The sequence below is a fragment of the Pyrgilauda ruficollis genome, unplaced genomic scaffold, assembly GCF_017590135.1.
Source record: "Pyrgilauda ruficollis isolate IOZ18807 unplaced genomic scaffold, ASM1759013v1 scaffold35, whole genome shotgun sequence".
Lineage (NCBI taxonomy): Eukaryota > Metazoa > Chordata > Aves > Passeriformes > Passeridae > Pyrgilauda > Pyrgilauda ruficollis.
In genome coordinates, this window is record NW_024524934.1 from 9,702,879 (window position 1) to 9,730,140 (window position 27,262).

Sequence of the window (27,262 nt, forward strand, 5' to 3'; positions counted from 1 at the left end):
CTTTTCCTTTCCCTGGAACAGTGAAATTTTTGTGGTTGTTCTATTGCTACTAACTATCTGATACCACAGAATAATTCATTTATTTCCAATACTACTATAAAGTACTCTTGTATTTTCCCCCCTCAAATCCGATCAGAAAATCTCACCCTGTAAAAATAATTCTATATTCTTCTAGGAGATATAAATGCTTGTTTTTCATCAGTCCATAGAGCATCATCATCTCTCGACTCATTACGTGAGTACTCAACCTTCCTTCCTTACCAATCACAAAAAATAATATGCTTTATATTTAAAGTGTTATCCTTTTTCATTTTCTGCTCATGACATTTTTCTTCTTTATGCAACTGCTGCATAGTCATTGCTCTGGTCGTTCTTTTCACTTTCTTGTGGGCTGGTGATTGTCACCCTTGGGTTTGTGGATGTTTTTTCAAGACCAGGATCAACCTCAGGAAAAAGGACAGGCACTGTTAACATCATAGGTACCAAAGATTTCACTTCATTTCAATACAGCATTATGCTCTTCACATTAAAATTTCCACAAGGTATTCTTAATGTGAAAAAAATGTTTTCCAAGAGGGATCATGTTAAAATTTTTTATACTTATATATCTTCCAAAGGAGAAAGCACTCACACTAGAGGTTCCTCCCTACAGTTCTTTCATCAAGCATCCAGTTACCCCCATACGCATTTAAAGTGAACGCTCACTCACTTTCTCCATTTCCATAAATAACTTCAGCTTATCTAAAACAAAAAAAAATTTCAAATATATGAAGCACAGGATAAATTCAGAGCCCAAAAAAATGTCATGTTACTCATCTGTCTCAGTTGAAAAACATTCTTGTGTGTCATACAGGAACAGAAGAAAGCCCAGTTGCAAAGCGCAAGAAACCACTCCCAGTGTCACAGGAAGCAGAGGTAGAAACTCTTTTTCGTTAGGCAGGGAATGTGCAGCAATTTGCTCTGCTTCTGACACTCATGAATCCCACTCTTCCCAGACCTGGATTCTCCCTATCAAACAAAACACTTTGTTTCCCACACTCTGTGAGCTGGTCAGTTCATTTGACAGTCAGGGGAGTTCTCCTTATTTATGTGGGTTGCATCCCTCCATCTAAGCCAACAGCATGTTACCATGTATCCTAAATTAACAGGGTATTTGCTTTTAAACTGACTAAAGCCCCATGCTTTGAAGGATCTTGTACATATCCACTGTATTTTTCAATTTCTAAGAAAAAGAGATGAAACTTCCACAAAACAATGCCAAAAGCTCTTTATGAAATGCAACTTTTGTGGAAGTCAATTCATCAAAATAATGAGGCACTGGTGTCATGAACACACCCTTCTACTCTGTCCTAGAAGACAAAGTAGTGTAGAAATATATCATGATTCTGCTTTTCTGGAAACTGCAAGAATTTTTTTTCATTACTTTTTTTTTTTCAAAATTCAGCATACTAAGGAAAGTAGGAGATGAAGGTTCATCAAATAGTGGGAAACATCTGCTCTCTCAGTCATCATTACTATAATGTAATTACTGATGTAACTGATGTGTACAGATGAAAAACAACTTTTCCACAAACCAAAGTTCTCATAAATAGTCTCAGTACTTTATCAGAAATTCACTACTTAGAGACCAGATGAGAACCATAAGGCTGAGATGAATGAGGAACAATACCATAAGAAAACAGTTTGAAAGAATAAACACTCACCTGGTTCTCACTGCCAGAATCCTCTTTTATTTCTTCTTCAGGCTGAAGATCACCTTGGTAGCTCAAATGCTCCATTCCCTCACCATTTCCTTCATTGTTTTTGCCATTTAAATGGATAAGTTCCTTTTCCTCTGCTTGGTCAACATTCTGTATTTCTCCTGCTTCATCTTCACAATTTGCCTTTAATTTCTTTTCATTTTTTTCCACTTCAATTCTTTCTTTAACAGTTTCCCCACTTTCCTCTCCATTCACTTCTGGATATTCTCCTTTATATGCCTCCTCTCCCCTGTCATCTTCCTCTTCTACATTTTCTTCTTCATCGACAGTTTCTGCTGGTCTCTGATGAAAGGAAAAGCAGCAGCATTATGAGGTATTTTAAATCAGAATGCTGCATGCAATTCTGAAACATGACAGACATCAAATTAACAATTACGTCAATTACTGAGGAATAAGTATGCTAATTTGAGGTTTGTCTACGTGGACAGAAAATTATGCTCCTTTACTTACACTGCATAATGCCCTTTTATTCTTCATTTCCAAAATGTGTTGGTGAGATTTAAATTTATTACATAGAGTTTAATCCATTTGACCATACTCAAAACAACTGGAATGAGCTAAACTTAATTGACACAGCAACAGCTTACTCTGTTCCATCTATTCCAGGTTCTCTGACTTTCTAGCATCTAGTACATACTTGTTTATAAAGTCCTGTCACAAGAAAATACCATGTATTACTAGCCTACAAACTGTTCACCAGAAGCGTTTTACCTATGGACCAGGCCATGCCATGACCATCGGTCTTGTCTTCTTTGAATACACAGAAAAGTAGTTAGAGAGATGAGGCAGACCTACCACTGGTCACTTCTAGGACATCATTCCCCTTCCCCAAGATCCCTGTGTGGGGTGGCTTGGTTAAGTTTTGCTGGCCATTTGGCAGCAATTTTTTTCCTACACAGAATTGCACCAGCAGCCAGAAGAAACAAGATCTTGCCTTATCTTGTAGAAGAGTTATTGGAAACTCACTATGGATAAAACTGCTGGCAGCATCATCTCATGACAGCCTGGGAGATGGATGCACAAATTGTCTGGTCTTTGTCATTTGCCCTCCAGTTTCAGCTTTGAAGAATCACCTGACTATTCAGTCCCCCAATGCTCCCACTTGCCAAGATTACCTACATACTTGTGCTGAGGTATGAATGAAAATAAAGTGAAAAAATCCCACAGGAGCCACAAGGTATCTGCTTCCCACCCAGCCTCATCAGACTCTAAATCTAAAGCAAACCAGCTGAGAGCAATAAATTATCTCCTAATCAAAATTGTTTGGAATTTTACTGTCCTCAGTAGCTCCTTTATGCAAGCAGCTATCTGCGACACAGAAGTAAGTTGTCTTCTAAAAATTTCTTTTCCTCATTAGTCATAACATTTCAAAAGAATTCTCTCATCACCTTCAACGTATTAAGAGCCAGTACAGTAAGATCAAGAATTTATTGAAGCCTCTTGATGAAACATCTTGATTTTCCTTTGATATCTAAGTAGCAACATAAGACTTTATTATGCCAGTGCACAATGCCATATTGGCACAGCAGCAAAAAGAATAAGTTCTTGTGTTGAAATAATTCACAGAATATGGAATTACCAGGAACATGGGTACACAACCAGGTAAATAGTGGCTCCATACATGATTTTTGAAGTACAGTCATTTCTATGTGTTTTTTATTCAAGCCTTTCTGACTCACTTTCATCTAGTAACATCAAACTGGCCTTATTACCACTAAAATAAAACTTTAACAAGACAAGTCTTTACAGAAGCCTTCAAAGAAGGCACCATCCAAAGCAAACTTGATTCAACCTTCATAACCTGCAGCACATAAAGACAGCAAAGAATCTGTAGATCGATAAATTCTCAGAAGTTACCTGCTACTCTTAGACATATTATCTACTAATTTTCTTTCAGTCTGCTAAGGAAATTAGCAGCTCTGGATTCTAACAAGAAACAGGGGAGGGTGGGACAAATTACATGCACCAGACACCACTAACTAAAAATGAGTTTGGTGTTACTTAATGACACCTACTTGCCATGACATTACACACACTAAATGAACACATTCTTTCTCAGTTAACTGTTGTAGTCATCCAAGACATTACAATTTTCAGCTTTTTGGTAGTGGGTACAAGCAGAAGTGAATATATGCTTTTGCCTGCATGGCTTTAGTATGGTGGCTCATTCTGGACTGCAGAAGAAAGTGTGTAGGCTTTATGCCATGGTGTAAACATATGTATTCCAATGCTTTAACTGGTTTCACTGCTCTGGAAGCAGTCTTTGGAATGAAGGCAAAATGGACATTTGAGGGACAGTGACTTTCTAAAGTGCTATGCTAGCTAGACTCATTTGACCTTATCTGTCTAAAATAGGTGTGGATGCAAATTTTTGAAGAGTTAAATCTGAGCAACATAGAATATAACCACAGCACTATTGAACTGTACCCAGAAACTCACTGAAAGCTCACAGAGAATAGTACTGGCATGAAATAACATTCAAATTCCAACAAATTTAACTTGACCAATCAAGCTAAATTGCAAGAAAAATAATAGTAGAACACAAAATGAGTAGAACAATTCCCACCAGTGCAAGTATAATATTTTTATAGCAACTGAAAATTTCAAGATAGCTGAGCATATTACTACAATGTCATTATTATTACACATAAAAATAAAAAGCCACATTTTCAGCTTTTCATTTGGAAAGCAAAACACATTCTTCATTTAATCTCCTTTCAAGCTACACTACATAAGACTGGACATTTCAAACAAGTTAAAAATCAACATTGATTCAGAGTAAAAGACTTTTCACAAGGTAATCTGAGATATAGTATGGTTCCCACTGCATTGCAGAGCCAAAGGTAGCCTTTCAAATGTGGATATGACCACTGACTGTGCATTTCAGACTGCACAGCAGACCTAAGACAGGACTATAGGGAGGAAACTGAAGGCCAAAATCATCCACCAAATAGTACATTGCTCTTTACATAAAAAGTGTGATACTTTCTACTGAGATCTTATTGACCTACTCACTATGCATAAATTAGCATTCTTTATTTTAAGTACACTTTCTTCACTGAAAAAGAGGTATACTTAGAAAATTTTGGATTTTTCATACCTAGGGAAGGAGAATGTTTATCTGCATATATACATGCAGGGAAGAAAACAGAAAAAGGGAGAAAACCAGAGATCTTAATAGTGCAAAGCCTGTAAGTGCTATACATGCTTAACTTTACCTTCTTGAACAATTTCAGTGATAGCAGTGATCCTGAAGTAGTAAACTAAAACCTACATTAAACTACTTGGTGGGTCAGGGTGTAATTTAAAGTCCCCTGGAGTCACTGGGAACCTTTTCATTGAATTTGATGCCGTCCAGCCATACCTCCACCTACGACTGCACAAATTGCCTATTATATATGCACCAAAATTACCACAAACTGTGCTCCCTCAGTCAGAATAAAGCAGAATGGGCACACAGAAAGCAAATCAGGTGTGCTGACTAAGACCTATCTATCCTTGCAGAAATTATCAGACTCAAGTCAGCAATGACCTTGTATACTGATGCGGAAGCAGTGACATTTCCCATCTTAGATTTTAGCTTTTCATCAGTCACTTTTTAAATAATCAAAATATTCTCAGTCAGAACTTCCTGTATGGAATGAATTGGATGGATAGCCAAGACAGATGTGTTACTGCTCTTCTTGTTGCTCAGAAGTCGAGTTCAACCTCCGGCCATTGTGTTGGCTCACAGGAAGTTGTCCCTCACATCTGTGGTTCCTATAAAAGCTCAGGGCATCTCAAATCCAGAGAAACAGCTCTGGGTATATCTCCAGGTCTGAGTGCCTCTATCACCTCTATGTAACACAGTTACATCATAAGGATATCAAGGATTGTAACAGAGAACAAAAGGCACACCAAAAATTCATGTTGGAAGCAACCAGCCAGTTGTAGCCCAGTGTAACTGAACATGGATACTGTAATGAACTACAGAATAAATGTTCCTGCATTAGTTTAGTCCCATATATGCACCTCGAAAAACAACAGCACAACTAGAAATTGGACTGGAGAAGCATTCCTATTCCTTAAGGTAATTTTCACAATCAAGTGAGTTCTAGAACAGGGAGCTTTTCCAGTCACTGTGCTAGATTATCCCAATTCCTCCTATAGCCAGAACTAATCATAATAAGGTTTGTAATTTTGCCTTTTGAATGGCTGGAAGAAAATAGGAAGTAACCTTCCTTTTTGCGTTGCTGGATTCAGCTTTTAAGGGAAGGTGATCCTTTTGCAGTTCCATACTTGAAAGCACATTACTTAAAATAACTAGTTTTCAAAGCATACCTGTGTGAATGTGAGAACAGTTCTTTGCTTGTCACAGACTAGCAATAAAAAGACTCACTGACAAAAGACTTGTATATGCACATTGAAATGCATATTCAACCAAAGGCATGCAGAAAAACTGAAGCAGTTCTCAGCTTCTAGCTGGAAACACGGACCCAGCTTGCCTTCTGGAAACCTCCTGACTTAACTAACAGGTTGATGAGAAAGAGGGCCAATTTCATTTCGCATTCAAGAAGTATGATTGCTTGACAGTATTTTTAATCTCAGCAAAAACAGAGTGTTTAAAAAAGAAAGACGTATTCTAATTACACTCATCATGCCATCTTTCATTAAGAGCTACATTACCAAATGCCATCATCACTCAAAAGCAGTAAGTCAGGAAATCTTCAGACATTGAAGCATTTGGCTTCTTTTCCTCTAGGGATGCTAATGCAAACCTCTCAGAAGGTTTGTACACGACGGATACTGAAAAGTGCAGTATCACAAATCATTTAAGGCAGAAATTATTTTGTACCATTATTATAATACATAATTTTGCTTTATTGAAGTAGTTTGGAAATGTGTATTTGGCTAATGTTCACAGCAGGCAAACAATGAGGTAGACAACAAAAATCTTAATGGTCATGAAGAGCAGCATGAATACATCTTACAAATGCAGCAACAGGAACACTTGACTTCAATTGCACCAAAGCTCTCCAGAACAGAGCTCCCCTGCTCCTACTCAGGAATGTTTTGTAGCAGCACTGCATAGATTCCAACAGTGAAACATTTTGTTCCTGAACCAGAAAGTGTTGCTAAGTGACAGCAGCACTCTTCTCTTCCACATCATTTACAAAACCCAGGCTCTTGAGAACAAGCAAATGAATAGTTAAGGTTCAACTGTCTTACACTTCCCACATAGTTCCCACATTTGCACAAAATGCACTGTTGTTCCTGAAGCAAAAAGTCTTTATGCCCACAACATTTAAACTCCTCCTTTTTCATGAGATGGGTGCCATTATTTATTTCTTTTTTACAACACATACAGCACCTGAATCCACAGAGTCTAATTTTTCATAATGTCACAGCACCCAGAAGTCCAACTAGAATGAATGGAAGCTAAAGAACTTGAGGTGTAGAAAAAAACCCCAGCTTTTCAAACTCCTTTAATCGGTTTCATTGTCTAGTAACTGGAAGCATACTTCATTCCTTAATCATAATGCAGCCACGATAGAGAAGCCAGCAACTTTGAGCACTGCCCTCTGGGGCCCCCAGCATTCAGAGGGATATAGACCTCTTCTATGAAGACAGGCTCAGAGAGTTGGGGGTGTTCAGTCTAGAGAAGAGAAGGGTGAAGAGAGACCTCACAGCACCTTCCAGGTCCTGAAAGGGGCCTTCGTGAAATCTGGAGAGGATCTTTTTACCAGGGTGTGTAGTGACAGGACCAAGGGGAACGACTTCAAACTGACAGAGGGCAGGGCTGTACTGGCTATTAGGAAGAAAATCCTTACTGTGAGGGTGGTGACAAACGAACAGGCTGCCCAGAGAAGCTGTGGATGCCCCATCCTTGGAAGTGTTCCATACCAGCATAATGAGGCTCTGAACAACCTGGTCTAGTCAAAGGTGCCCCTGCCTGTGGTAGAGGGGTTGAAATGAAATGATTTTTAAGGTCCTTTTCAACCCAAATCATTCAAAAATTTTATGATCTTATAATAAAATTAGAAAAATATTTTCTAATATGTACCTAAGTCAAAAATACTTTTTCCCATCTACTTCAGTGACACTTAAGTTTATTTTTCCCCATAATATTTGCATGCAAATTTTTCAATAAAATTTGCCTAAACTTCACTTCTTATAATATAGTATCATCTGTTGAACATACCTGTAGATAATGAGAAAATTGTTAAGCACTTTACAAAAAGTCCTACTGAGACTGCAAAAATTCAAGTTATAGCAAGTAAGTTATGCAATTTGAGAAACTGCCTGCTCTAGGATTTCTGAAATTTTTAAAAACAGGGTTACACAGAAGAAACTTTTTTCAAAGTGGTATCAAAACTGGTCTTACAAGAGATTTGCATTCCCAGGCTTCATTCAGAAGAAGTGAAGGCTCTTCAGCTGTTGGCCGCACAGGCCTCTAGAGATCAGGCATTGCTACTACAACTTCATAAATCACAGTCATCCAATGCAGATGATGCCTTGAGAAGGTGCCATTGTACTGCCCAAGGTGTATCCATTAAGGCCTTTTAATAAATACCTTATTCTTTAACTCTGTCTAGCCTCTGTTCTAAGTCAGCCTTCTCAAGGCACCACAGAAACCAAGGAAAAATCTCCTTTCTCATTCTCAACTGCAAAGAACCAATCAGAGTAAGTTTCCCTATCTAACACAGACAAACAATAACAACATTAAGTGTAAATCAGTGGAGATGTAAGGAGAACATACAGTGGAAAATATTATCTGCTAGATTGTCAGCACTCAAAATTCATAAGGCTTAAATTACAGCTGCATCATTTGTAGCGAAATCTGAGCATAAGAAGTTATGCATGCATTCTTTCCAAATGCCATTTTGAAATCCTTACTGATGTAGTGCAAAATGTTTCCTCGAGAAAAGTTGTAGCCTTTTTAATCAAAGAATGTCTCTTCAAGCAGTCAGCCTGTTGTAATGTTGAATTAACATAAACTTCAACATTTTGCCTTCGGCAATGGGGAAGATAAACAGTTTATTCTGCTCACTGAGGTGAATCTTGGGTCTCTAAAGCAAAATGTGTACTCCATAATGAAAACTGCAAATGAAAGGTGCAAATTTTCTGCTACTGATGATATACTCCAGCTCCAGCTCACCTAGGGGAGATACACAATCTCACATCACAGCCCAGGAAATGGGAAATAATGAGTGGTGCACTGCATTAATCAGTGGACATGTCTGTAAAAGTGGAAAGCACATGGATAGTGAAAGAACCAAGAATGTGAACATCTACAGAAAAACTCCAAACCAGTGCCTGTTAGATAAATTTATCACCAACTAATTTTTACAAATAAACACAGACAGAGAGAAGCAGATGGGGATGATGAATCTGGAGAGGGAAAATAACCCAAAGAACAAACCAAAACCAACACCCAAATGGAATCTCTTTCTACATCACATCTTAATAGCAAGTATCACATACCCCATGGCAAAGCAGGCTGGCACAACAACACGCCTGAATTCCTTATGGGGTCATGCACTGGATAACTTCAGATCTCATAACTCTCCTGCTTACTTCACCTCCCAAGGGCTCAGCATGGGAGAAGAAATGGAAATGGATAAACAAGTGCAAACTTGCAGTGTTATTTCAGTATTATCACTAGAAACTGCTGCTTTTGTATTTTAGAACTTATACAGAATGAAAGAAAAAGAGTAGGTTTTCTGAAAGCTTTAAAAGTTAGAAATTTTTCTCTCAAAGTTACTTTGAATATATTTGCATTATTAGCAGCAAATTCAAAGTAACACACTTAATTACTATCTCCAATAAAAAACTACTATTGTTTTGCTGCCTTCCTGTCAAGAACCACCTTGTTCCCTTGCTATTTGCACAACTGGTTGCATAGTCTGTCATCAGTCCCCATGAATATTGACACAGCGATGCAAACAACCAACTTGGAGTAAGCCTGCATGTCAAAAGAAGAAACTAATCATTTTGTATTTGGGAGCTGAAGTCTTGGTAAAGAATATAGAACAAAAAGGTCTGGTTTGGTTTAAGGCAAAATATTCTTTTTTTCTTCCTTGATGTTCAATTACAACTGTCAGCTAGTCTGGACTAAAGCAAAGCCTGTTCTTTTAATGTGTTTTCAGCTGGCAGACAGCATTTTACAGAACAGGACATAAGCGAGAGTCTAGCCAGTACAACGTTAGGTTTAGTTAATGGCTAATCTGGCATTTGTTCAACTATGTATTTCAAACAGCAAGACAGAGAAGGTGCATAAAAAGAAAAAAATATGAAGCTCTATCTTCACCACTTCATTTATGTGGCTGATGGAAATGATAGCCTATCAGAAGTGTCAGCCTTCTAGTGAAAGCTGGCATGTAAATATTTATGCTTTATGCAAGATAGTCAAGCCCTGGCTGGCTGTCCTTTCCCATATTTCTAGCAATAACAGACACTGCAGTGCAGATAAGAAAAAGCTAAAAAGCTTTACATCACAGAATTTAAAACAATTTTAAATGGTCATTAATATGAACCTGAACATGCAAAATGCTAAATGCTTCTAAGGTTAGAGTGACTTTAGTTATCTGGGAATAAAAACTACTCAGTGATACTCAGAAGGACATGGCTTCTTGTGAGATTACCAAGGAAACTATACATGAAATTTTAACATTATATATAAACCATGGCTTGTTTTGCAATAAATTTTGGTTCTTTGCTTGGCTTTTATGGAAAAATGAAAATCAGATTATTCATACTGTGCATGACTGATTTTTTAATATTTTTTCCCCATCAAATAAAACTGCCTGCAGTTGCTTGTCCAGATAGCAAAAGTTGTTGGTAGCAAGTGAAAAATATTTCCATCTGAACATGATGAATGGACCTTGGTACAGGAGCTTAGAGGTATTCAGCAAGTTCCTAGCATTGCAAGCTTGCCAACACATCTGATGCTCAGTGGCAACTGTGTGAACAGTTCCACTGCAAACAGAGAAGTGGTAGTAGAGAGTTTTTCCCCTCCCTAGGGATGGTCACCACCCGCAGGTAGAGGCAAACTAGGGAGACACACAGAGCTACTGCCTGTGTAGGATCTCTGTGGAGAAGTAAGGCAGCTGTCTCCAGGGTTGGATTTTGTATGAATTGCAGTCAGCCTAAAAATTAAGGCCTGACAACCCAATTTACACAGCCAAATGTTCTACACTACCCACAGGAATTCTTTACACACTTCCAGAGGCCAATAAGCAGGCTAATAATTTCTGAATTTGATTATTACACTGTCAAGAACAGAGTAGGATGTGCTTCAAAATGTCATAAGAAACAAAGATTAAGACAACAGCCGGCATGTTCTTCCCCAATGTCAGTGCTATCAATATAATACAACACATCCTAATTATCACTACACCTCACCAGGACAACCACAATTAACAGGGCTGATGAGCCCAATGGTGTTCATCATATAAGACTCTGAGGCTGGGGCAGGTATGTGCTGTGAGAAGACACAGCTGTAGCATTCCTTCTGTCAAGACCAAGACAGTCATGTTACTGTTGCCTCTATCACCTGATTCATGTGTCTTCAAGAACAATGCCTATAAAATATCTAAGTAAAATTCCTTCCCAGTGAAGTGAATAAATAATGAGAATGATCCTTCTTAGCAACAGGAGCCTAAAATAAAATCTGGGGGTTTTTTTTAGATGGTATGGTGTCAGTCTTCAAAGTGGCTAATAAGTTTGTACAACAACTATTTCCCCTCAGGTATTGTGTTTAAAAGTAGAACACAAGCTAAAGGTATATATGTCTAATATTCTTTTACACAATACAAATAAATTGAAAAAAATCAGCCAACTAGACAATAAGCACTATTTAGTAAGCAATTAAATAGTGTCATAAGCTCTAGACTGTAAACCTTCTAGTTTGTGCCTATGCTGAACTTTCTCCTGTTTCCAAGTATCTCTCTTCTGCTGAGAAGGACTCAAAGCTGGACAAATACTCTAGATGCAACCTCAGAGACAAGTCAAGAAGGATAATCAGTGACCTTGATGTGCTGGCTGTGATTTTAGTAGCCCAGCCTGCACAGTCCACCTCAACCACACAGGGAGCACACCAACTCAACTTGCCAACCACAGGAGCGGCATGGCCTTTCTGCAGCTCCTTTCTAGCCCACCTGTCTCAAGACTACACTGAGAGTTAACTGCACTATAGGTGCCCAACCTTGTACCTCTCTTTCCTGTGGAACTTTATGAGGCTCAAGTCATCCTGTTCCTTCAAGATGTTAAGATTGCTCTAACAGACAGCTCTGCATTCACCTGATAATGACAGCTGGACCTGAATAAGGCCGTGTCCCCTGCCATCATCTGGGTGACCCATGAACATATTAGAATGTCTCAGTTCCAGTATCAAACCATGAAGACCACCATCTGTAAATAGGTGCCAGTTAAATCTCAACCAGGGGACCTTTTAAATCTCACCAAACCAGCTGGTTTTTCACCTACCTTTTAGCCCACAAATCCAGTCTCTACCCTCATTAAGGATATTTTCCTCCCCATACTTACCACACTTCTTCCAGTTTCTCCTACAAATACAGAAGTCTATACTGAAAGCAAGAGAAAGGACAGCAACTGCTGTTACTGTTAGGTTCAATTTACCTATTCTTTGTATTATTTCAGACCACAGGAGTGCAAATCAAAGTACAAAAAGGGAGATATAATCCTATATTTAGTTATCAAGACCTATTTATTGCACATAAATCTCAGGATTAAAAAATTGGCCAATGAAGCACCATGTTGCTCCAACAGAACAAAGTGCTATCAGCTTGAACAAAAATCGGATAAATCTGCACCTGTTGTGGTCCAGGACTGGAGGAATACTGCTCTACTGCAGTATAAAGAGACTGCTATTCAGGTGAAGCTATTTGGTAGCATGTAACAGTAGGGAATCCTGATTCTCTGAGGCTCTGTAAGAACTCTCAGAGCAGTTCTGAAGCTGATGAAAAGGTAACTGACATTTGACATATTAACACAGAAAGGGAGATTTGATAAAGCTGCCATAAAAGAAGCAGTATTGCTTACAGTCATCTCCACAGAATTATGCTGTACACTTGAAAGAAATTGAGGACAGAGAAACAACACACAATCTGTAATTAAAAAAAAAAAAAAAAAAAAAAAAAAACCAAAAAAAAAAAACAGAGCCATTTAAGCCATTTATTTAAAGCTTGATCACTACCTGGTCCAGTGGAACTTCCACAAGAGTATCTTCATCTTCTTGCACTTCAGCTGCCCCCCACATTTCAGACCCCTCTTCTCTGGCTTTGTAAATATCTTCACCTATAATGTGAAATATAGAGTGGAAGGAAGTGAAATCCAATGGTGACACAGTGTGGCTCAACTACTGAACTGCACATTCAATTTTGCTTCTGAGAACAGCTTTCTGAGCTGACCCATCATTCCCCATACAGTTCTTTCAAGGAAGTCTTCAGTCTCCCATTATTGACAATTGGTTTTTTGTTTTTCCTTTTAACAACAAATACTTACATACTACACCACCTGGGGAAGAGGGGAGAAAAGGCAAAGGGGAAAGGAACTGAACAAAGTCCTGGATTTGAATTTCCTTCACTCTGGGCAAAGGTCCAGAGTGAATCCAAACTAGGTACATTACAACAACAACATAATGCTTCTGTTTCTACAGTCAATTATAGTATCTTTTAGTAATGAGCATTATAACATACATCTATCAAAAATTTCAGCCTCTGAATCAAAACCAAACATGCTGAATCAGGTCAGGGTTAAAAGTTTAAAACAGTTGGATTAGTTCTACTCCTCAACTCTGGAAACATGCAAGTAGAGCTATGGCTGAAACTTCACATTCACATTAAAAGGCACATACTCCTAGAAAACAAGGATTAAAGGTTATATTTTGCAGATATTTTACACCATTTAGCTTAAGTAATTTCTTTTCCCTAGTATAAGGAGTAACTAGGGGTCTTTGAAGTTTCCAGCACAAGTCTTATGGTGTCAGCTAATTAGGAAAGTGAATATAGGTACATACAGAAAACAACTTCCAAGTGATGCACAATCCTTTGTATTTACCCCTGAACAAAAAACAGCCCAGAAACTAAAGGCACAAGTTACTCAAAATCATCTCTCTCCACTGATCTAGGAAAGATGAAGATGTGTCCATATCCAACATAATATGTAACTACAGTAAGAAAGACAAAAAGTATTTCTGCTGTTTCTGACTGCCTTCTAGTTCTTCATAAAAAGATCTGAACTTGGTAATATCAACTGACCATGCAAATTGGTCTACATTGCTGCGTGCTGCTAAATGAACATCTTTAGTGTAGCACAGAACCACTTTGGTGGGAAAACAATTAATAAAACCCCAAGACCTAGAGAAATCCAGAGTCCATCCACATAACAAGTCAGCACTGACTACTCTGGTAGTTTTCCAGTTACTTTTTCATCACTATGAGAGCCAAGGGAAGAGTTTGCCCCGGGAACAAATTCTGAGGCACCATACCACTGCAAATGGCTGACTGGAGGGGAGGTGTCAGATGGCATTGGACAGTGGCCTGACAGCCCCTGCCCAGAGGACCAGAAATGAAGGCCGTTCTCACAGTCTGAAATGAAGAGGCAGAAATGGGGGTTTCTATGGCACAACACAATGAAATTCCAAAGTGGCACTGCTGGGTGCATCTTAGGAGAGAGATTTCCTGATGGACAGAGCAGCTTGATTACTCAGGCATGCTGGAACCTCCCCACCCTACCAAAAGATCCATATTACTATGTCCTCTGAAAGTACCCCTGTAGGAAAGACCAGAGGGGTCTTAGCATCATTGCTTGGACTCTTATCCTAAATAACTCACACATGTTTTTCAAGACCTCATTTTTGTACTTCACATGAAAATAATAATTTTCTTTTTTAGTTTCCTTTTTTCTTCGGATTTATTAAATACAATGCATGTGCATGGCTGTTCCATTTAAACCAACTAAGGACATTCAATACTTGATGGCAGTATGATAAATCTTGGAAAATCTACCTGTATATATCTCATTACAAATCCCCTTTGACACAAGACTTGTTTGGGTTTTTTGACAAAATCAGCAATAAAAACATGGAGTGGTTAAGGATAACAAAAAAATGCATCTGAACAGATGCTACTTGTACTTTTTCAAATAATCAATGCACTACACATTTCCCATTCTTCTGAGCTCTCTAAGAGACAGAATGTTCTGTTTCTCTTACCTGGTATTATCATTGCCTCTCACCACAGGCACTTGAGTTATAGATTTCCACCATATTCTGAGAGGAAAACATAATGTGTTCCCTAAAAGCCACCATGAAGACTCTCCTATTTCAAGGCTTTCCCCTAAATATGCAAGAAAATAACCTTGCCCTAGATTCCTTGGCTCACTGAACTAAAAAAAGTCAACTCAGTGTCTGAAAGAACTGCATTTAATATCACCATCCTTCCATTTAGGCTCTCTAATAACACCTTTGCCTTCAAGGTCCCCAAGTCTTTCAACCAAAATGGGGACTGTCTGGCCTCTAGAGGTAAAAAGGATTTTGGTGCAAAGGCAATTTTCATCAGGTTTTTACGCCAGGGCAAAAGGAGGAGTACAAGGGAGATGAACATGTGTTAGCCCTGGAGGTCAAATCCACTCAAGAGCTGAGGATTCTCAATTTTGAAGCACCTGTTCTTAGAAGATCAGAGCAGGCTCAGAGATATGCTGAACAACCCAAGGAGACAGACATACAGTATTCTGAAAAAACTTACTCATGGAACCAGGAGGGAGCAGGAGAGAGGAAAGAAGACTGTAAGTTTCAGAAAGGAATCACATTTCTCATTTAAAAGAGAGTGCCCAAAAAGGTAGTAACAGCATGATTTCAACAAGCAAAATCTGAAATCTCTACGGAATTTTCTCCAAGCACTTTCTAGCAGGTGTTTGCTCAGAAACCTGGTCATAAATGAAAAGATATTAGTTGGAAAGAACTCTGCACAACACTGCAGCATCTCTCAGGGATACCACTGTTCATTGTCTTGCACAGAAAGCATTCTCAAGAGAAACAGCACTCCAGTTCTTCCACAGACTGAAAATATTATTTAAGGAAAATAGAACATTTACAACAAAAGGGAAATTAATTATTTACCTCTGCACAAATGTAAGAGAATGGAACACAGATGTCCAAAATACGTGTGCAGTCGGGGAAGCAATTAACACACTTAGGTCTGAAATGTGCCAAAACAGATGAAGAAAAAAATGACACTAACTGAAAAATGGGGAAGTTGTAATACTTGAACAAAAAATTCCAAAGGAAATGGCAAGGAATGCAATTAGTCTTACATTAGGACACACACTGTTGTCTTTTGTTACAAAAAGTGAAAAGAAATACAAAAATTGCAAAATAATTTACATAAAATTAATTTGAATAAATGGAGCATTATGAAAATAGCTTAAAATGTTAACATTGTTAGCATTGCTACTCTACAGCCAAAAGTATTTACATTTTCTGCATGTGAAGTTACAAATATCTGAAGGATGGAAGCTGAGTAAAAAGCCAACACATTTCTTGTTTGTTTAATTCTGTGTCAAGATCTTGTCAAGAGGAGTTTGCAGGCCACATTCATCACAATTATTGGTGGTCTGAGTTACTTCCAAGGAAATGTTTTCAGTTGGGTAACTTTGCCTCATATTTTATAGATAATGCTTTTTGGTTTAGGAAAAAAAAGCATGAAAAAATCTTATTGATGCAATATTTCACATCTCTGTGTCTGAATGATTAGTCAGTTTCTTCACATGTCTCTAAGGGAGAAAAAAACAAGAAAGCATTTTAGAAAATGCCATAAATTACATGAAGAAACATTTTTGCAAGTCTTCATCCTGTATTGTTATGGGCTTCTATTGCAATCTCTATTGAAGCAGAAATATGTGGTGTACCCTGCTGAAAAGAAAAATTCCAGCACTTCCATTAAATGGGACATTCATGACTACTCCAAACAGTTCATACAAAATTGTAGATTAAACATGCTCCTCTTTAATGAGTCAGCTCTGATTTTCTTGTGCCTCAAACTACCTGAGAACTGACCACAGACAGGGCGATGGCAACACTGGGGCAGAAGAGCTCTGAAAGGGGATAAGAAAGGAAGGTATATCTCCCCACAGCATTGCTGGTAAGTATAAACAGAGGATTTATTTCAGTTAGGTTCTCAGTTCTCAATGCCACAGCACGTGCAGCTTCTGTCAAGAAGCCAAGCAAAATATTAATGAAAGTTTTGTGATCTTCTGTGAGGATATTTTCCCATGGTGTCCAGACAAAAATAAGATACCGGAGTTTTTCAAGTTTTGCCAGTCACTGCATGACAACAGACTACCTTGAGCCAAAAATCAGCACTATTTCTTATACTCTCAACAGAGAGAGGGTAACCTAAACATCTTCTGTTATTTCTGATTATCTTAAAGCAGGGTCATGTTCAGCAATTTAGGTAAAAAGGGGGAAAAAGAACCTGCAAAAGGGCAAAGAACAGATAATTCAAAAGGAGCAGCCAGGTGGAGAGAGAGAATATGCAGAGGCTGGAGGATAGAGACACTGAGGGAGATGATGAAGGCACAGTGATGTTAGAAAAAATATGTGGAATGAGGAACTGTATAAGAGCAAATAGAAAGATGAGGAAATAGTGGTGAGAAAAAGGGCAGCAATGAGAGGGGGGGAAAAGCCAAGTCAGCAGGTATCCAAGCCAATTTAAGCTTCCTAAAAGAATCTTCCTTCAGGAAAGCCTGCAAAGAGGAATGCTGTTGGACTACTACCTACCAGCAACTGAATGTCTATGTTCTGATGTTATCACACACACAAAAGTGCAGCCAAAAAAAAAAAAAAAAATAAAAAAACCAAACCAGCAATGAAAAAATTCTCCTTGTTTTCAGGAAAGCAATTTTACTGATTTTTTGTTCATATTTATTTCTTCATCAAACTATACTTATTAACACTCTGGAGAGTGGAAAGAGCTCTTACAGGATTTTTTGGTTTTGCGCTGAATGAAAACTGCAACCATAAGTACTTTCCGCTGGAGTATCTTCAAGAATTGTGCTCTCTTCCCACCTCTTCTCCAGCTCCACAATCCCACAGAGAGAAAGAGTAATGAAATCTCAGGAGAATCCAGATGGCTTAGAGCTCTGAATTCCTTGAAGTCTTATCAGGGTTACCAGGAAAGGGAACATTTGGAGCCTGGTAACAGCCCTGCCAAAGAAAGGTAACTAACTACTGCCTCAAAAAAGCCGTGGACCTACTCAACCTGCCCCAAGTAAATTCAAATTACTTAGGTGTTGAAACACTGGCACCTACTTTATGGCCAACCTCTACAGCTAGGAGCAAGGATGCCATACAAATAGTAAGAACAAGAGAAATTCCAGCTGAAAAAGGCAGTGAAATTACAGGAGCAGGATGTTACCACTACACCTAGTCTTTGGTAATCAGGTCCAGAGGCTATGGGTGAGAGAATGGCACTGTGGTCAGGCTTGGATGAGAACCTTGGAAAGGATAATGACTGGTAAACAGGGGGTGAGTTTTCTGATTTTGTACTTGGCCAAGGTCTATATCAAAGTACAGTCTCAGTATTCAGCTGCTTTCACCAAAGATGGAAGGTGGTACTGTATTCCTGCAGAGCTTTTCAGCTCTGACTTTGTTGCAAATGGACAAATAAAACCAATTCAATTTAAGAAATTTTAAGACTTCCTAATGACTTGCACAATGACTCTTAAAAGTGAAAGATCTCCATTTTGAGTTACCTACTCTGTCCTGGGCCTTATCCATGCCAGCTCTTGCTGGCTTTGCAGCCCTGGGGAATTCATTTGTGTGAAAGGGATTCTGCTGCACATTCAGGAGAATTTTCTAGCTATTACCTAGATCTTTTTTACTTCCTAATCTCCTGACAGGTACAGAACAGGTAAGTTACCAGCAAGAGCAAATTTATAAATGCCCAAAAGATTTTGACTAGCAACATTTCACTGGTCACATTTTAGTAGCTGTCTCAACACAAGTGTTCAGTGTATTGTGCATTCAGTTCAGCATGTAGAGAAAGAAACCACAAAGTGGTGCATGTACAACCAAGCAAGTCCTGGCTGAAATGGAAATAAATTTCTGTTTGATGTCATTCAGTATTTCAGCTGGAATTCTTTTTCTACTCTTTGATAAACAAGGTTATATGACTTTATTAAATACCAATTAAGTTATATATTAAACTAACTCATAAGAAATCTGTACTTTTAAAACAGTTAAGCACAGGAATAAATGGCTTTTATTTAAGCTCCTTTCCTAAACATCATTAAATGTGAAATATTTATTGCAGCAAAATTTACAAAATTATAGAGATATTAATGCATTTCAAATTTTAAACTGATTGAAGTTTAGTAGTAGAAATTTTTAAAGTCATTGTAATAATAATCTGTTCTGAATATTTTGTGGAAATCTGAGGCATTTACTATGTGCAAGTCCTATAGGTAAGGAAGGAAGTTAATGTGACTATAAAAAAAATTAATGTGACTTACAAAGACGCTGCATCATAAAAGCAGTAACTAAAATTAAAAACAAGATGTAAAAAATAAAAAAGTGGCTCATAAAATTGAATAGTTTGCTGTGAGGAAAAAGGAGGACATCTGTTTATGTCTGCATACAACATAATTTTATTTTCTCATTTTGTGTGTGTTTTGGGGTTTATTTAATTTAAAAGTATCACTGTTGAACAAGGCCCATTTCCAGCAAAGAGCCACTGCCTTCATGATAGTTTTGCGTGTATGTTCATGCCTGTGAATCCTGTCATCAAAATGCAATGGAATTGAAAAGAACCTGCTAGCAATATACATATGAAACTGTTGAGAATATTAAAAAGTACATATTTTTCTTCCCTTGATACTATTGCAGCCTCAAGTTTTTAAGCAATTGCTTCTTTTCTTTTGAAAATTTTAAATCTGTAATATAATTTGATGCTATTAGAGAATGCTGGCATCTGATTACCTCAACAGAAACTGCAAAAGGTGCTTCTAGAGGTTGCCCTTGTATGCAGCACTCTCCCTTACTGATAGGAAATATGGTAATGCTGGAGCAAAGGAAAAGCTGGATTAGCTTGTTCATCTTTATACATCAACAGCTACAAAAATAAAGGACTGAGTGTCATAATGCAAGGGTTTTTTCTTCCCTCTCCCTGTTTTGGCCCTTCATCCCACTAACTCTCCATGTTTCTAAGCATTCAATTTATTAATTGATTTAAATTATAGATCATTAAGGAAGGCCATTTGCATTTTTAACTTGAGAAAGCAATTCTCATTCAGCCACATTTTTTTTTAATTCTGGGCCTGTTCCATAACTTGGTCTTCTTTTGAGTACAGTTGTGTGCCAGGGGCTAAACTGTCACTAAACAAATGCAAAAGCCCTGAAATGTTGCCCTGGTCCCATAATTCCAAACTTTTACACCCTCCTGCTAGGAATTAAGCAGCATGATTTCCTGCTGATAAGTATGTATTTTCCTATTTAACATTTTGTGAAGTATTCACTTCCCTAAAAGCAAACCCAAAGAAACTTGGAATAAAGTGGCTGCAAGGTTTATCATCATCTTAGTTCCACACTGGCATTAGAACACTTTGGCTACCATGATCCAGCACTGTAACAATACACACCTACAGCAAAAAGGGTTCTCATTTCTTGCTACAGATTTGTCTCCTACTATGCAAGGAGTAAGCCAGCAGGTCTTGTGAAATCTCTGCAAACGAGAAGCTCTCTCTTTCTTCAGCAGTCATTTCATCCGCTTTGACAATACCAGAGTGATGTGATCTGTGTTTTAATGGCAGATAGGTTTCTAATCTTAAAAGTTGTCAGCAGGAAAACATAGACAACAGTTTCAGCTCACCATGCAGAGTGGATATTCAGCAGCCCAGGTTTGTACTCTTTGGCAAGTTCATAATTTTACTGAAACCAATTCAGAGCAGGACAGCAATACTTGGGGTTCTGTGCAGCTTTCCTTATAAATAAGGGTTGGCCTTTTTCTTCCTTTTTTTTTTTTTTAGCCAGTAACAAACCCAGGAAATTGAGATGACAACTAAATTCTAAGACTTCATAATACTCAAAAATAGATCTGAAAAACTGTGGAGTGGCTCAACCCATCTCCACTCTATGACTTCTCCAAATCCCAGAAAAAATTCTAACTCCACAGTCTATTAACTCTAGAACTTCTTTTATCGTTTATGTAGGGAGTTACTTTGCAAGCCATGTGATCACAATTAAACTACTGTATTTGAATGGAACAGGCTTTAAATGAGGGTTCTCCCCTCCAAGAATTTTCTGTGACACTTCTGAATTTGCTACTTTCTCAGTCAATTTCCTACACATACTCTTTACAGGATGTGGCACAAACCAAAAAATTAATAGGTTAGGGGTTTTTTGGTGGTTTGCTGTCTTTTTTTTTTTTCCTTTTTAAACCTCAAAACAAGCTGCTGATAATTAAATATACCTTTGGTGTCACTTTCATAAACCCAAATTCTGCTGAACCAGATGCACTAATCTAAGCTCTAAACCTCGCATTTCTAATTGCAATTAGTGTTGCATACAATATATTCAACGTTATTAAGGCTTCTATTAGTGCAGTGGAAGCCTGATCATAACATTGATTGTGTGCTTTATAGGTTACAAACACCAAAGCATCAGCTCACAATCTACTCGATTTGCCCTGAGAAGTGGTGAATGTAAGTCTTGTACAAAGAGCTTTCAACTCCAAGAAATTCTTTAATCATCTTGATTTAAGAGGATTATGACATAGATCGGTTGTAATATAAATGGCATGCTGGTGAAACTCTCAGTGTATAAAAAAAAATAAATTCAAAGTAAATACACAGCTCACCCAGCTAAAATCAGTTGGAAGATTAGGTTAAGACTTAAATACACTGTGTCCATAATTCTTCAGATGTTAAGACCCAAGAAACGATCACTTTCAAACAGTCTAGCACTCAAGAGAAGATTCCATGCAATGCTAAATTGGCAGGGGAAAGGACAGCAAAGAATACAGGACACATTCACTACTATGAACATTTTCTTTTTGTCTATTTCCATACACCCCAAAATATGCATGTGTAAAATCACTGTGCAGTTTATTGGTTTAAGATTAAAATTAATTAATCACTTCCCAGTGACAGCCAAATGCAGCCAGCTAAAATGCCAAAAGCCTTTTTCAATGTCCATCAGGAAAAAATAAAATTATAATAAAGATTAAATAAAATTCCTAAGATAGTGACAAATGCATCCCTTACTCAATCCAAAGCCTTTGAGTTTGAAGGACTGTTTTGGAATAAAACTGCAAAGCCAATTTAGGAATTGCAATGAGCCTTCAGAATAGACAGCGGAGTTGTACTGATCAAAACAGTACTTGGGAGTCACCATTATCACTGTGTTCCCGGAGATGGCTTCTAGTTTTCCATGAAGAGTAAATCTCCATTTCAGAATAAGACTCCTCACTCTAAAATGAACCTGAAAATGTCATCATTCAAGGCAGCAAGACAGCAATTACATACCTGCTTCATATATCCAATACTTCAGCACCTGGTCTAAACTAGATTTCTAATTTCACTGTCAGCTGAGAGAATAAACCAATCTGATGACCAGCTTTTAAGGTGCTTTCCTCAGCAGCCCCACTAGTAATCTCACCCAGAGCAAGGGAGATTCTCTGCTGACAGGGAAACTTTCAGAGCACTAAAAGCACACACATTAGGAGAAGCTTGAACAGCCTGTATTCTGCCCTTTCAAGTGGACTGGATGTTAATGCAGGTCTCCAGTGTATGAAGAGGTACTGAAAACAACAGTGTCCCCAGAAAAGAGAATGTACCCTCTGCCTGCCCTTTGGATCGCAAGACACTGTTCCAGTAGCATAAGTTCCTTCCAAACCCAAAGGTAAGTATGACAGGTCCTCAGCAGACACATAAACAAAGCATACAGGCACAGGATAAGTACAAGTATCCACAGAGCATGTCGTGCTGCCAGAGGAAGCCATGCCCACTTATTTGTATTCTGAAACCCAGAGGCCCAGTATCTTTAAACATTAACTTCAGTGCAGGGTTTTTGTTTTTTGTGGTTTTTTTTGTTGAAAATGAAACAGCTCTTTGTTTTTTAACAAGATTTGTCCAGTTTGACTGTTGGCTTTCTTTCCTGTTGCCTTTCTTTCCTTTCAACTAAATTAAAGATTCTTGTTCCACAGTTGTAGCACAGCATTCACATTAACTTGTAATGAATGCTTAAAATGCAAAAAAAAAAAAAAAAAAAAAAACCAAAAAAAACCCCCAATATTCTTTGCTCTGTTTAGTTCTCAACACACTTCCATAATTTTAATACTAAGCACACAACAGTTGTGCAGGCTATGCTTAAAGGCTGCATAGCAATAAAGAGAACAAATTTTGAAATAAATTAAGCATCTGACATAGTAAATAAAGGAAAGAAAAATTGTCTTTATGGTATCAAAATGACAAGTAAAACAACAGTTAAAAGAATCCAAAGGAAAGCAAAAAACTTTGGGGAAAAAAATTAGAGCTGACACTGAAACTCACCAATCCAGCTGCTAGAAAAATCCAAAAATTAACAGTATCTCCTGAGGACTGAAATGGTGGTATTTGGGAAAACCCTGATGAAAATGCTGATGAGGGAGAATGAATCTCCAACAAAATGACTGAACCTCTAGGTCCTCTTCTAAAAAGGAAGCAGTTCTAGAATGATACCTATAATTAAGACTGAAGCATTCAAAGGACCTCAAAGAGGTCAGAAAAAAAAACATGGTCAGAACTACTCCGTGGGACCCCTTGCAAGTGGCAGACATACAGGAAAAATATGGATAAAAACCAGGGGAGTCAGAGACTGAGCATTTGCTTAGAGTAAGTCTCTCAGGAGCAAGTAGAATATTGCTAGATAGAAGTGAAGCTGGGGGCCAGGAGTCTTATTAAACCTAGGACCTGAGCCTATCAATCAACCTCATTCAACAATCAGCAGAATTGCATATTGGGCAGGAGGAACAGAGGTTATGAAAAGAGCAGGACCAGCTTCCATACCCATGTGGTCATCTCATGAAATATTCACCACTGTTACAAGGCAAGGTATGGACACTTAAACGGACACATCCCAATCTCTGCAGAAGTTGATCCTAGTATGTTAAGACCTCTATTAAAGAAGCCCTGATAACATTAAAAATGTTTTCAGTAGGGTGACAAGACAAAATAGAGAAGACAAAGACAAGACAGAAAGGAGACGTAATGCATAGTGAGGAGTTACAAGATCCCCAAGATGACCTTTTGTCACTATAGGACATGAAACAACACGACACAAACACGCTGCTGTTCTCAAGGTAGAAAAGGGGAGTTTATTTTCTGACTCCGACATTTATAGATTTCCAAAGGTGACAGGTGGATTGGAGGGTGAAAGTGCCACCTCTCCAATGACACTGGACAAACCAACAGTCCACCAAATTTCTCCTCCTCCATAAAAGAATGCAAAACAATAAGTTGTTTACAGAAAGTGTGTGAGAAAGATTGCTACAAGAATGCAAACATCAGAAGGCTTAGAAAATCTTAAATCAGGGCGACAACCTTTCCTCTTGGGCAAGACTCTTTCATGACACAGTAAACCATGCTAGGGAAATGGGCTGGGAAACCCCATCCTGGAGAACAAACTTGGGCGTTTGAGAGGGACCCAAAAACTGAAGTGCAGAGACTTCCTGAGTGCCAGGTGAGGACTTTTAAACATACCCTGCCTGAGACAGAAGAAGGATCAAAACACCACTGAAGCAGAATGTGCTGGGGAGGACGGCGGTAGTTTTAGGTACTCCCCATGCAGCTCTCAGGCAACAACCAGAGAACACTTAGGGAAAAGAGTGCAAGGGAGACACATGAAAAAAACAAACGTTTTCACAGAAAAAACATACCTGCAACCATTTGAGGAGAGGAAAAAAAAATGAAAGAAAAACGTCATGAAGTGCTGGGAGAACTTTAGGCTTTATCACCTGGTGCATTATGGCCTACCAATTTACACATCAGTAGGACCTAGAAAACATCCTTTGAAAGATATGGTTGATAGAGGAGCTCAATTTTCACTTAAAATTACAATGGATGCTAAGAAATTAGACATAAATTTTAAAAGAAACAGGACCCACACACCAGAATTTAATGAACAAAGCAATTTATGTTATACTGCCAAAGTGTGTTTATGTTTACCTGGGGAAAGACAATGGACCTCACACACCCTTGCAATCACAGAGCATGAAGAAAATACTTTACAATACAATACCTTTAAAGGAGAAATTTGGCAATTGCCTGATGGGAATATTTCATCCTTCAGGCCCACAATAAGTTTTCTGAAGAGAATGAGAAAATTTATTCAGCATCGATTGGTTTTAAGCATGTACTGACAGGAATGAAAGTGGTATTTGGACTGATAGCTGTCACTAAAAGCAGGTATGCTAATGCCAAAGCTACTAATTCAGAGCTCTACAACTGCTTTTCCAGTCTTCCTGTTCCAGATTACATACAAACTGACAATGGATCACTCTTAACCATGATGGTATAGCACTGGGACAGAAAGGAGGGTATCAAAGGAATTTTTCATATTATTATGAAATTATTAATCTTATTATCCCCAAGAAAACATGAAGGTGGAACATGATGATGGTTTGTTGAAAAGCTTCTTTACACTTCATGCGTCTGGATGGGATAAAAGGTTTCCCTCTGTATTATATGAGATAGATAAATGACAAGGACCACGGAATGGTCCATACCATAAGAACCATAATGGGCACTTCTGCAGTGCTGGCTTTCTGTCACGGGCAGTCTTTGACAATGAGGATTGGCTGGGCAAGGGATGCTCCCACAGCAGCATGGCTCACAGCTCTACAGCCTGCCTGGCCTGTGCTTCAGGTCACTTCATCTTGAAGTGTGACCAGAACAGAATGTACAAAAGACAATAGCTTTGCAGGAAGTGACGTTTTGGAGTCATTGTTTTCTTTTAACTACTTCCCTACAAGCTACCAAAGATCTAAACACAGTGGAGCTCCCACACTCCACTGAGTGAGTGAGTCACATGTGAGTGAAAAGACTTTAATTTCTCAAGAGTTAGAATCATGGAATAATTAAGGCTGGAAAAGATCAAGTCTAACTTTAAGATCAAGTCTAACTGTCAACCCAGCACCACCAGTTAAACCTTGTTCTCAAGTACCATATCCTTACTTTTTTTGAATATTTCCAGGGATGGTGACTCCACCACTTCCCTAGACAGCAGGTTCAATGTTTTATAATCCTTTCTGTGAAGAAATTTTTCCTAATATCCAGTCTATGCCTCCCATGGTGCAACTTGAGTCCATTTCCTTTTGTCCTGTTACTTCTTACCTGGGAGAAGACATTGAACCTCACCTGGCTACAACTGCCTATTCTCACTTTTACTAACAGGTCTTTATATATGGAGCTAATATAGAGGATCACAGAGCTTCTCCAAAAATACATTTGAGCTCAAACTAGACAATCTGCTGCCTTGAACAGCTTCTCCTAGTTACACAAGACTCACAAAGCATAGAAAAGCTGAAGTGAGAAGGAAACAGTCACTTCTTCAATAAACTTAGAGGCTTTCCAACCAATTCTGTCAGCAGGTGGAGCAGCAACAGCATAACATACAGAGACATAAATATTTCCCTATATATGGATGTTTGTGCCTATATTTGCAAACTGCTGCCACTGCTGTCACAGAACAGAGAAGGGCAAATTCTGAAAGGGCCTCCAGCAGTTCTGCTGTAGAATTAGTCACAGCAGCTACCAGCTAACTGGAGCTTCTGTCTGTGTTCCTTCCTCCCCCAGGCTCTAGTTGTTTTGTTACACAGAGTCAGGCAGGTAATCAGGGATTCTCAGGGACAGCAAGGGGTCCTTTGAGAACACCAGCTCCTTTTCTTCACCTTATTGCAGTGCAGAACAGTGGGAAAATGGTGAAAATATATTTTTTTATTTTCCTTTACCAAAAGCATAATGATAGAACCACATGAGCTTAACTTCCAAGGTATACTAAACATCATACACAGCCTCTTGTGCTCTGTAAATGAAGCCAAGAATGTAGTGGGGATGCACAGGTGCATTTCCTAAGCAGAAAGAACTTGGCAATTCCAGTTTCCCAGAGTAAATGGACAATTTAATAACTATTCAAGTGTGTTATTCTACTATTTCACTGGTTTAATTGAAGACCAAAAGCCACTATGCTACAACAGTGTTTATCTCAGTACTGACCGTTATCCTGAAGGACTCCTGTGGAAGCTTTTACTGTCTGTTTTCCTTTTGTAGAGTGGCTAGAAAAGTGTCGTCTGGAAACAGAATTCTCTGGATTCTGGCTTTTTTTGTCTTTTCTTTTGGGAAGCTGAGGCGAGGAACTGTTTTCTCCCCGGTCACTGGTAGATTTAGATTGCCAATCATTTCCCTGAAAAGAAGAGGATGTAATTATCAGTGATTATCAGCAAATTAAAAAACTTATTTTTAAAATT

The 27,262-nt window shown here is 38.4% G+C and overlaps 1 protein-coding gene across 1 annotated transcript in view; it reads right to left on the minus strand.

Moving 5' to 3' along the window:
• Positions 1-336: 336 nt before the first annotated feature.
• DCDC2 (doublecortin domain containing 2) overlaps positions 337-27,262 on the minus strand; it is a 51,464-nt gene continuing 24,538 nt past the window's right edge. The window contains exons 9-12 of the mRNA XM_041475430.1: positions 27,012-27,198; positions 12,958-13,058; positions 1,704-2,042; positions 337-444 (exon numbers count right to left, since the gene is read on the minus strand). Coding sequence (XP_041331364.1) covers positions 337-444; positions 1,704-2,042; positions 12,958-13,058; positions 27,012-27,198 — 735 coding nt within the window. The remainder of the gene's footprint in view (positions 445-1,703; positions 2,043-12,957; positions 13,059-27,011; positions 27,199-27,262) is intronic.